We start from the raw sequence: 12,445 nt of genomic DNA, 5'->3' as shown, positions 1-12,445 counted from the left end.
ATTTGGTTTTTGTATGGATTTTCTTTGCAGTGAGTACTTTTTAGGCTCTTCAGTGATAATAATTTTATTAGATATTTCTTTAAAAGTACTATATAATAACAAAATGAAGAAAAATCATGCTTTACTTCATTCCTCATAAGGGTTAGTCTCCTTCCCTAATTGGACCATCTCATCAAATCTGTATAATTCAGGACCAAATATATACAAATCCAATACCAGTTTTGTTTTTCTTTTTGAACATTCCAATTGTATTTGGCTGAACCCATTTGGTTTTGGTATGGATTTTCTTTGCAGTGAGTACTTTTTAGGCTCTTCAGTGATAATAATTTTATTAGATATTTCTTTAAAAGTACTATATAATAACGGTATTGAAAGTATGCACTGCATATTATCTTGCCCATGTTGTACAACAGTATGTAAATAGTGCTTCTGCTTTCCCCAAAACAGATTTTTAAAGAGTTCCAGTTACTAATGGGTAGTCAACCTTTTTTCTTACCTCTTGTTTCTTAATTTCAGGGCCTTCAGTCTTCAGTATAGGAGGTGCCTTGCCTTTTAGTTTTTGATTTTCTGCTGGTTTTGGCAAGTTATCTAGCTTTTCTTTAATCATACCAATTATTCTATAATCAGCATATGCCTTTGCAACGTCCATGGCAGTATGCCCTGTTGAAACATAAACATAAATTCAGAGTGACTATAAACATATTAATGATTAACCATGTAGAAAAATATCTCAGCACATCAGCTCTAAGCCTACCCTAATAAGGGTGATTCCTAAAGCAAGTTGTATATATACAGAAGTTCACAGAGCTAGATCAGATATTCTCTATGGTGGTCCCAGCTTTAAAATGCCATGATTTATAGTGCCATCTAAATACATAAAATTATTTTTTCCTTAGTTTCTTTTTTACTATATTTCTTAAAGAGTGATAGGAAATATTATATTACATTTTCAATATCAAATTGATTGCTTTCTCCCCTCAAATTTCCTTCTATGTGACAGATAATTTTACATTATCTTCCCCTTTCCTTGATGTAAGGAGGGAAATTCCAAAAGTTCTGGGGGCCACAGGTGCTCCAGGCAGATGGCTGGGCAATATGTTACCTACAATATCATCAGGCAGGACAGGTGCAGTAGTACCTGTGACTCAGAGGCAGCCTGAACCAACCAGAGGTACAATGCTCACTCAGTCAAAGGAAGCAGTGGCTTCCAATGTAGGAAAATGATACTTCCAAACAAGGAGCTCAAATATATTCAAATGATTTTTAAATTTTTCCTGTATGGTATTTATGATACAAGGTAGGTTGTGTGTTTACTTCCTAGAGTCAGGGAAGCCTCAATTCAGGAAGTACTTTGTCCAGCTTTAAGAGAAATCCAAAGTCTATAGAGTATGCAATTGTTAGTAATTAACAGCTATAACAGTGTAATAACTCAGTGTGTCATCTGCAAACTGGTGCAAGTCCACAAACTAATAGTTACTGATCCATAATGAAGTAACTACAGAAACTAAGTGTTTACAAATGTTTACAGCAACTTAATATAATTTTCTGTCATTAAAATTTAAATATTAAAAACAAAGGTTTGGCCTTCCATTGTTTTCGTTTTATTTTTCTGATAAATCATTTTTATTATGTTTTACAAAAGTATTTCAGTCCATGAAAGATTGCAAACATAAAGAATTGTCCCTGCAACACCAATGAGTGGAGAAGCACTTGGTATAAGACAAACTTCCATAACATTTAACTCAGGCTTGTGTTTGCACCAGGAACACAGTGGACAATGCAAGCCTACGAGAGTAGAATCAGAAGGGGCTTAGGATCTAACATAAATTCTCCTTTTCTAACCCTAATCATCAATAAAATGAACACATACCTTTTCTATTTTCCAGCTGGAATTTAGCACCAATATCAAGTAGGTATTTTACAGTATCCAGTCTGCAGCTTTCAATGGCTCTATTTAAAGGAGTTGAGTTGTTGATTGAAACTGCGTCTATGAAAGCTCCAGATTCAACAAGAAGCTCAACAATGTCTTGTTGGCCTGCATGGCATGCAAAATGAAGTGGAGTCCACAGAAAATTATCTGTTGCATTAACGTTAGCTCTGTAAAATAAGATAGATGAACAAGCTAAAAATACTGGTTTTCCAATGACTGGACACTAAAAATGCAAAGTAAAATTTCATAGAGTTCTATCAAGTTGCTAAATTGTAAACTCTGTGCCATAATTTTTCTTCAAACCTCTTTGTTCTGCATTATTTGACAGTCTTAACTTTCTTTGTGTATATCTACATTAAAAGGCACTTTTGATTCTAGGGATTACGATTTTGCAAAGGTTAAAATCAAGGAGAATTATAAAACTAGATCCAATGAAGATAAAAGCTGACAGGACATATAAAAGTTACATTATTTCATTTTGTGACTACTTTCTCCACATGTAATACATTTTTAAATGAAATTTCATTATTAAAATTCTAAATATTACCATGTATTATTTAAAATTTTAGTCCTTTTTAGAAATTCACTGTCCAGAAGTTCATATTCTCATTAGTTGCTCTCTTGGTAATATACAAATTTGAATCTTTCTTTAACATTAAAGTACTAATAAGATTAGTACTTTATTTCTCAAGTATGAAATTACTGTGTTAACAAGAGCTTTACATATTTTAACTCATTTAATCTTCAACTAATCTTGTGGCATGAGTCCCACTACAGTCTCATTATGTACATGATAGAACTGAGGCACAAAAATATTAAGAAACTCACCCAGGTTACACAATTATGGTAGAAGAAGGAATTAAACCTAAGTGATTGTTGTAGTCTAAAAAGTTAAGTATTATAAAAATGTCATGATTTGATATTTTAAAGATATTTACATGACCAAGGAAAAGGCTGCCCCACACTGGAGGAGGGCAGCAGGTTTGGGGACCAAAACATGTTGTTATAGCCACCATTCCACTTGTTTGATGTTGTTGAGATCCTCAAATAGAGGCAGATTAAAAAGTGACTCTACACCATCTAGGTGAGACTGTGAGACAGGACTGAGCTGTGCTGCCACTGACAAAAGGCCAGTAACAATTAGAAGACTCTGTTTACCCCGAGTAAACACTTACTGGCCTTCACTTCGTGCATAATTGCTATTGGCAAAACATCTTTGTGCACACACAATCCTATGCTCCCATTATCCTGGTTTCCCATATAAAATCTACAGGCTTAATTAATCTATTACAGGCTTTAATAAAGGGGCTAGGAATCTAACATAACATAAATCTAACATAAATTCTCCTTTTCTAACCGTAGCTGTCAATAATATGAACACATACCTTTTATAGGGCATTTTATAGACTTTAATAAAGCATATAATAAATCAGCATTTTTAATAAAGCATTCCTTAATAACATTCTTTAATGAAGTCTATAATAATTTATTAAGTGTTAATAAAAGGTTTTTATACATTAAAGCCTTAACTTATTATAGACTTTAATAAAGTAGCATTTTTCTATATTACAAAATTCTGTCATCCCTTCGCTTCCTTGAAATGTGAAGACTCATGAAAATTTAAGCCACACGCGACTGAGACACATACCCTTTTTCAAGAAGAAACTTGACCACATCTATGTTTCCACTTGCACACGCCGTCATTAGTGGAGTTTTGTAATAATTATCCTTCATATCCACGGGTATTCCTGATTCAAAGGCCTTTTTCAGAGAAGCCAGATCCCCTGCTTTGGTGATAGTATTAATGTTTGAAAATACCTTCTCTGAATCATCAATGTACCAAGCAGAGTCATCCTGAATGGGATGTTCTGGGGGATGATCTCTGTTAAACCGGCTGCTATCAGTGACATTCCTGTAGGTCTCAATCATGTAATACGGTGGCCCACCATCCTGCCGGCGTGGAAACGCGTACTCAGGAATGACGCAAATTGGAAGGGGTAAGACAAATTTCCCTCTCTTTCCTTTTTTGCCCATCCCTTTTTTCTTTTTCTTAGGTCCGTAAGATCCTAATACAAAAGACTTGTTTAAATATCTGGTTCCTTTAAAGAATTCATTAATATTGACCCCTCCTCCCCGAGTTTTCTCATGAAGTTGAGCGATGGCAGTCAGCTGTTCTGAGCTCGCATAATCTTGCCTTTCCTCCAACACCATCACGAAGTCATTCTTGCTGATGCTCCCATCACCCCTGTCTAAAACTGAAAGGGCTTCCCGGAGGAAAGCCTCGCGTTCTACGGACCAATCGTGCAGTCTAAGGGCCCACAGTGGATTTGGATTTTTGGCTCCCGGCCTGGCTAGTTTATTAGCGATTCTTTCTGCTCGTCGTATTTCTTTGCTTGCTGCTTTGAAGCCGCCTTCCTTAGCCACAGCCCTGGGCGTTTTATGATCTAAATTCTTCCATTTCAGGTCACATCCTAAAACATAAAGCATCATAATTATGAATGGTGCCAAGGCATTTGCATGGCTAATAAGTGACATTCATCCAACTGCTTTCTTAATTTCTCATGATTAGTAAAAAAGAAAAATGTGTCCCCAAATTATATGTATATAGATGTGCATATTTTGCTGTTATAATTACAAAATTGAGCTGTGATTTTTTTTTTTTTCTGTGAGCATCACTTTGGTGAATTCTGAAGAAGATAAATTTACAATTTACAGTAGGATTAGAACATTGATCCCTAGAGATATTTGAAACACATACCATATTGGTACACTTGCTCAGGGGACTTCAGGCCAACAGGAAAAGAGCAAGGACACATTTGAATTTGGAAAGAAGCTGGATTCAAACAGCTTACCTAGGACCTTATGAACTCAGATCTGAACCTGAAAAGAAGCAGAATACCTGCTTCCTTTTGAATGATTTAAACTGTAAATCTGTGTATAATCTTAAAGTATATTTTTTTCCATATTCTTCATTACATAATGTCATTTATAGTAATCTGCTGTTTTGTGGTATGGCCATGTGAACAACCTTCACGGAGAAAAAAGTAATTTGTAATTAAGTCTGAGGAGTTCAGCATTATATTTATGTGCAAGTTAGATATTAAAATTCATTTTCCTTTTTGGTCCTTATTTAACAAAATGATGAGACCAACATTAATTGTAAATATTCACCAAAGAAAGAAACTTTTTTGAACATGTTAGGAAATCCATTTAGTGCTACCAAAAGGGCTGTGTTGTCTACATTAAGTGTCTGTATAAGTAAGACTTTGAAGAAGCAGTCAGACAAAGCTTTTCAAGATTAATACTTTCCTTAGTATTGTCAAAAATTAAAATTTTATATGATGAGTAAAAAAACAGAAAGAATGAATAAGACCTACTATTTGATAGCACGACAGGGTGACTATAATCAATAATAATTGTACGTTTTTAAATAGCTAAAAGAGTGTAATTGGATTATTTGTAACACAAAGAATAAATGCTTGAGGGGATGGTTACCCCATTCTAGAGGATGTGATTTTTAAGTATTGTATGCCTATATCAAAACATTTAACATACTCCACAAATATATACACTTCTATCAAAAAAATGAAATTAAAAAAAGAAAAATAAATCTATTTTACTACACATACAAATAAACCTATTTTAATACACACACACACACACACACACACACACACACACACACACTTTTTATACTAAAACTGATAATTTCACCAGTAGTAGAAAAACTAAAAAAGGCTATTGGGATAATAAAGGTTCCACAATTTCTATATTGGATAGTTATAAGAACAGTGACTCTATAGTGTAATTCCATAGCATAGTAATTCCATAGTGCAATTCCATACTAATTCTGATATGCTGCTTTTATTCAGCTATTTATTTTGCTTACTCAGGGTGTCAGGGGGTTTTTGATCCCACCTCTCAAGCCACTTCTGTGTTCATCCAGCACTAAGGACCAAAGGATTTTCATCCTGCTTTAGCTTACCCTCTGCAGCTTCCAGCTTAATCCTAGTTAGAAACTTCCATGTGTATAAAAGACTCCAGCATCCCGCTTAAAAGAGCTAAAGGCAGTTTTCCTGTCCTTTTGACTTGGAGCTTTCTGTCTCCTCCTTTATGATTAGTAAATAAAGATCTGTTCATTCCCTGTGAGATTTATGCTCCTCTGTGGTAAAGATGTTCAACTTCCAGCTGGCTGGTGCTGCAGAATCAGGGAGTTGAGGGCCCAGGAAGAGGAGGAGGAGGACTCCCTGAGCTCCTTTCCTCTGCCCTTGGATGCCAGGGCTCTCACATGCTTACAGGGAATTGTCAATTGCCCCAGCAGGGGGACGAGGGGGCGAAAGAGGACCATCATGAGGAAATGTGAGAAATGTATCCAGCCAGCACAAATGCTTTACAATTAAGTACAGAAGACACTAAACCCAGGGAGCTTATTCAGAAACAAGCATTTGATCGCTAAGGGTTTCTTGCTGCTCTGATTGCCTGAGATGTAAGATTCTAAAGGTGGAAATGTTAACTGACAACACTTCTGCTGCGAAACTGGGTCACCCACATAGGATCTGGTGACGTGTTTATATTTCCGAACACGCACAGAACTCAGAACATTTTCAAATATTTGCTTTAAAATAGCCTTATGATTGATTCTTCTAGGAAAATGGATCTTTTCTGCATCACTGAATTAGGCCTTTTTGCATAACCCAGGCTCTGGTCCTTGGTTTCTCAATGTGCTTGCTGTGACTTTATTCCAGGAATACATAAATGATAGAGTATGTGTGATATTTGTCCCAATAAGAAATAAGTCAACATATTAAAGTTAAAGAAATTTGTCTCAACCTGAGTGGATCTTTAGTTTTTAGAAATACATAATGCTGGCTGGGCACGGTGACTCAAGCCTGTAATCCCAGCACTTTGGGAGGCCGAGACGGGCGGATCACGAGGTCAGGAGATCGAGACCATCCTGGCTAACACAGTGAAACCCCGTCTCTACTAAAAATACAAAAAAATTAGCTGGGCGTGGGGACAGGCGCCTGTAGTCCCAGCTACTCAGGAGGCTGAGGCAGGAGAATGGTGGGAACCTGGGAGGCGGAGCTTGCAGTGAGCCAAGATTGTGCCACTGTGCTCCAGCCTGGGAGACAGAGCAAGACTCCATCTCAAAATAAATAAATAAATAAATAACACTTTTATATTGTTATGCTATAGAATTTTTTTCTTTGTGATTTATATCTCTGTTTCAAACTCAGTAAGTTAAACTTTTCTCTATTATAGTGTTTCCCAAAGGTTAGTCCACAAACCTCCAGGCACATAAGATGTCATTAAAATATATATATATTTTGTGGTCAAATATGGAAAATGTCACCATTTTTCAGCCAACAATGCGAAAGACACATGTCTAAAATGTGTCTCTAATGAATGCGACCGTGAAACCAATTTTGCCCGTAGTACTTCTCAACATCCTGGCAACTCAGTGGTCCACGGAACACCCTCTGTAGAATGGCATTCTATAGAACTTTGAGAGGATACTGTTTTTTCAGGATTTACCATTTCAAAACACATTTGGCCCCTGAATGCATCTGAAGTTTGTTACATGGTACAATTAAATATGTAATTATCCCTTTTCTTTGTCCTCTTTTCTTCTAAGCAAGTAATCATATCAAACACCAAGTCTGGAGAGAGCTAGAAAAGTAGATTTTGCTCTTGTCAGTAAATATTCACATTATAAAATGAGATTCATTTCTGCATTGCAGGGCTGATGTTAATGACTTTGTATTTGCAGCAACTCAGAACAACTGCTTAAACCTACCAGTTTACATTAAGCTTATCGGTAATTATCTCAGTTATTTTTATGAGGCTGTGTCAATTCTTGCCTGAACCTTAAGTTATTTGGGCCAGAAGTTCTCAGACCATTGTCTTGAGATGATGGGATTAAAGGTGTGGAAGTGCAGCTCTTTCACCTGAATAGTTGTCTAAAGTTTGAAGTTTTATTTCCAAATAAATTTTTAAAAGATCCTAGAAAGTTAGAGTTTATGCCAGAATTGATTTTAGTCCTTTCAAGTTTCCAAGTGCAAGTCCTTCCTACATCAGACTTGCTATGGAGGGGGACAAAATCCTTTTGGAGTCCTAGGTGTAGTACTGCCCAAAATTCTAAAATGTAAAAAAACAAGAAGAAATGCTCTATGAGGAGACAGTAGGTTTAGGTATGGGGTGAGAATTTAGCCTTTCCCTTAAAACCATAAGTAATTCACTTCTAAAGTTGGAAAACAAAAAGAGTCCATGTTACTGCTTGCTGGCTACAAAGTGAGTTGCAGTCTGCTGGGGAGGATGTTGGGATTTTTACCTTTTCCTTCATTATCAACTATAGTCATATCAGCCTTTGCCTTTGCTAATATTTCCATTGACAATTCATGGCCCAGTTCTGCAGCCCTCATTGTAGGAGTACAACCCATTCGGTCTTGCACATCAGGGTGAGCACCAAGGTCAAGGAGAAAGCTGACCATATCAATATCATTGGAAACTGAGGCTAAGTGCAAAGCACTAAGTCCATTAATGGGGTCTGTATAATTGATTAGTTCAGGGTATCCAAGCTTGGTCAGCTTCTCTATCTGCTTCTTGTCTTTGTTCCGCACACACTGAAGAACTTTGTAGATCTGTAAGTTCTCAAGTCTCTTATCTGCTAAAGCCATGCTTGACCAGCTCCTTGAAAATGCTTTCTGGACCAAAGGTAAAACTGAAGTAACAAAAAAGAAAAATAACTCAAAGTTAATTTTATCATCTTCATTTTGATTAAATAACAATATTTTGGACCTTCCTTAAGAACAGAGGTTGTTTTTTATGAAATGTTCAGAAAGTAGGATTTACACATAAATACCAAAAATATTCAGTGGGCATAAAGTTAAAACAGTTCAAAACAAATCTTCCATCGTAATTAAAAATAGTTTTCCAGGTGGTTTTCTTATTATCCATTTAACCTTCCCTCCTCACCACACTTTCCCATTTTAACATGAAGAAGCTGAGGTTAACTAAATTGCCATGGTAAGGGTTCGAGTTCCCACCATCTAGCTACATGGTTTCATACCAGCACAATATAGAGATCATACAGGTTTTAATAGTTTTCAGGTGTTATAAAAACATACTTTTGAGGTGTTCATTACACACAGAAATCTACTGGGCTCTGTAACATATCAAAGATGTGATGAGTGATTCCTACGTCATCTTAAGTGGAAAAGATGTAGTTAAATGGCCGCAAGGCAACTGCAAATCTTCATAAACAATCCCCCTGTTAAATTGTGGTGGGCATTCTAGTATGTAATTTTACCTCCCTGCATGGAAAAATAATCTTTTGGATTGAGTAGCAGGCCATGCTAGGTATGCCCAGTTGTTTTTCTTTCTCCATTTCTTAGGAAAAAAGAATCCCATTATCACATAGGGAATCCTATCCGGGTTGTTCGGATGCGGCTGTCCCTTCTGTCCCCTGCCAGAGGAAAGGGTCTGTGGCCTAGGCTTGGCCCATTTGAGGGAACCGTCCCTTTCTGGGTACACTGAAGCCCAAACATTTGTGCATAAAAGACATCAACCAATCAGTAGCCCATCATCCAGAACTATGAGGGAAGACTACTCTACTGAAGTTGTTAAGCAGTATGGTGTGGGGCTGGGGTTGCAGGTAGCTCTCTTAGGTGCCACAGAGAGAGTCCATGCTTGGAAGATGGAAAGAGACTGAGACTGATGGCATGAGTTGCAACATGGATTCCATGGTGCCAGAAGCCATCTACCACTTTATGTGTAAATATATCATCTACCCCCACCACCTTATTTTGGCATAAGCTAGTTAGCTGGGTTTCCAAAATTTGCAATGAAAAGATTCCAGCTTACTACAAAAGCTGAAACTATGCGCCATTTTTCTCCATCACAAGCCTGCTCCCTCACCTACATTCTCTATGGCAGTCAGCTCTCTCTCCTTTAAATGGGTCTCTCTAGGCACCACAACATCCCCATTGCCTGCTTCCATCCAACACCACTGCCCACTTCTTCTCAGTCTCCTTTGCTGACTCCTGTTTCAAGAAGGCTATGTTAGGTGCCCAGGGCTAGGTCCTCAAGACTCTTTCCTGACCTCACACACTTCCCTGGTGTCTCGCCCTATCCCATGACCCTCAACCCTCAGCCCAACTCTCGCACTGTCACCCAGGCTGGAGTGTAGTGGCGTGATCTCAGCTCATTGCAACCTCTGCCTCCTGAGTTCAAGCAATTCTCCTGCCTCAGCCTCCCGAGTAGCTGGGATTACAAGCGTGCAACACCCCTGCCCAGCTAATTTTTGTATTTTTAGTAGAGACGGGCTTTCACCTTGTTGGCCAGGCTGGTCTTGAACTCCTGACCTCAAGTGATCCACCTGCCTCAACCTCCCAAAGTGCTGGGATTACAGGCGTGAGCGACCATATCCTGCCCTCAACCGTAAGTATTTTAATAATTAGCTGGTTCAGGAACAATCCCCTTTAGGTTTTTAACAACCTAAAATTTTTGGAGAAATGGGTTCTCATCACTTTTAATACCAGATTCATGATTTAACAGAGAAATAATTTTCAATTTTCTTTCTACATATGAGTGAGGTTTTGCTATAGAAAAAAATAAGCCACTGACAAGTGATAGGCCCAAATTCTCTGCTTATCTATGACATGGGTAAATCAAAAATATTTTAAGCACAAAATTGCTAGACAATTTTACCTCGCTGAGCTATATATTTACAGCAATCTGCAAAACCACCCATGGCAGCGTAATGAAGTGGTGTGTTCCCACTTAAAGAAATCAGCCCCACGTCTCCATTGTAGGCAAAAAGAAGCTTCAATATCTGTAAAATAAATAGTGGATATTGTGGAGGAATAGGAATGTACACCTACTAACTAAAGACTGACAGCTGGACCGGCGCTATCCAGTACATTATCAATTAGCCACGTATGATTTTGAAAATCCAAATTGAAATGAACTACACTGAATATATTTAAGTTTCATTTGTCTGTTTCACTAGCCACACTTCGAGTACTCAAAAGCCACGCGACCATTGTGTTGTACTGTGTTGTATAGCACAAAAATAGAATATGTCCATCACCACCAGAAGTTCTATTAAATGGCATTGATCTAGAGCATAGAAAACTCTATACTTAGAGGGGGCACTACCATTTTTGCTAGTGTAGGTAATTTAAGAAAGTATCCGAGCATGGAAAACAGCATCCAGGAGGAAAATTCTTTACCAAATATGGTTCCTATCTTTGTGTATACTTTTATGGCAGGGAAAATAGTGATATAAATGAAGATAACTGTGTTAAAACTCAAAGAAAATTGAGTAAAGAAATTTCAGATGGAATTCAGAATTTTAAAAAATAGTGTTAATTTTTATTTTGTTTCTGCAATGTTACTGTATCAGTGAGATATTCTTTGCTGTATGTTTAGGTAATCAGAATACTTGAGTTTAAAATTCAGGTATATCATTATCTAATACACACAAACACCACGGAGATAAGAATATGAGGGCATTGTTCTCCTATAATTAGATCATCATATTTTGAAGATTCTAGTATGTAATGAAGGCATAAAATACAGCAGTTCCAGGTGGCAGAAGTTTTAAATTGTTATCACCGAGTGTACAGAAAAATATTATTAATAATATTAAATAAGTAAACTAGCAAACACATAAAACTAAATAAAGAGATAAAGGCCTTTAAAAACATAATTTTAGAATTATTTGGGGGAAATCAAGATGAAAACAACATAGGTAACTCAGAAAAATGTCTGCCTTAGTGTAATCTATATGACATATAAAAAATTTGAGAAAAAGGACAGAAAAGTTTTAGCAACAAATTTTAAAGCAAAGAATAGATTATTACATCGAAAAAGCCTCCTTTAGCAGCAAAATGAGCAGCATGATGCCTGTCGTTGTCAAATGTATTCACTTCACCTCCTCTTTCCAGTATGCCTCGAACTAATTCCACTACCCCTTCTCTTGACGCTTCCATTAAAGCTGTGCGGCCTGTGGACTGGATATGAAACGGATGAGATGCTGTTTATGTCCATCACATTAAATAGCAGAATCAGTACAAATACAGCCTGAATCCATTTGACCTTAGCCTTACACTTACAAGTTTAGTTCTCTACATTTTTGTTAGTTTCATGTAACAAAGAGGAAAAATCAAGCAAGTACAATGGGTCAGTACCCAAAATGTAGAATTCTAAAATCAAAGTCAAGACCACACTGCATGCCCCTGTGAGAATATCATGCTAAAAATGTATTTCTTGCAAATAAAGCAGAATAAAAAGGGAGAAAAAGAGATAAAGTATCAATACCTAATATAAAATTAGGTCATAGGTGTTTTCTAATGAGAAGAAAATCAATGTTTAGTGTCAAGAAAGGGCAATTACAAGAAAACTCGAAATTAGCCAAATAAGGAGAGTGAACAAAATTGATACAAGAAACAACAGAACTAGGCTGGGCGTGCCTGTAATCCCAGCGTTTTGGAATGCAGAGGCAGGCAGATC

At 37.0% G+C, this 12,445-nt stretch overlaps 2 protein-coding genes across 2 annotated transcripts in view; both read right to left on the bottom strand.

Annotated features, from left to right (window-relative positions):
- LOC105516613 (ankyrin repeat and EF-hand domain-containing protein 1-like) overlaps positions 1-11,940 on the bottom strand; it is a 133,717-nt gene extending 121,777 nt beyond the window's left edge. Inside the window, exons 1-5 of the mRNA XM_011948880.1 lie at positions 11,797-11,940; positions 10,640-10,763; positions 3,579-4,401; positions 1,871-2,097; positions 497-660 (exon numbers count right to left, since the gene is read on the bottom strand). Coding sequence (XP_011804270.1) covers positions 497-660; positions 1,871-2,097; positions 3,579-4,401; positions 10,640-10,763; positions 11,797-11,925 — 1,467 coding nt within the window. The 5' untranslated portion in view covers positions 11,926-11,940. The remainder of the gene's footprint in view (positions 1-496; positions 661-1,870; positions 2,098-3,578; positions 4,402-10,639; positions 10,764-11,796) is intronic.
- LOC105516593 (ankyrin repeat and EF-hand domain-containing protein 1-like) overlaps positions 8,106-12,445 on the bottom strand; it is an 18,738-nt gene continuing 14,398 nt past the window's right edge. Inside the window, exon 2 of the mRNA XM_011948859.1 lies at positions 8,106-8,651. Within this exon, the coding sequence (XP_011804249.1) occupies positions 8,215-8,607 (393 nt within the window). The 5' untranslated portion in view covers positions 8,608-8,651 and the 3' untranslated portion in view covers positions 8,106-8,214. The remainder of the gene's footprint in view (positions 8,652-12,445) is intronic.

Source organism: Colobus angolensis, unplaced genomic scaffold (genome assembly GCF_000951035.1).
Source record: "Colobus angolensis palliatus isolate OR3802 unplaced genomic scaffold, Cang.pa_1.0 Scaffold285, whole genome shotgun sequence".
Classification (NCBI taxonomy): Eukaryota; Metazoa; Chordata; class Mammalia; order Primates; family Cercopithecidae; genus Colobus; species Colobus angolensis.
Note: the sequence above shows the minus strand (reverse complement) of the source record. Positions and strands in the feature narration are given on the sequence as shown.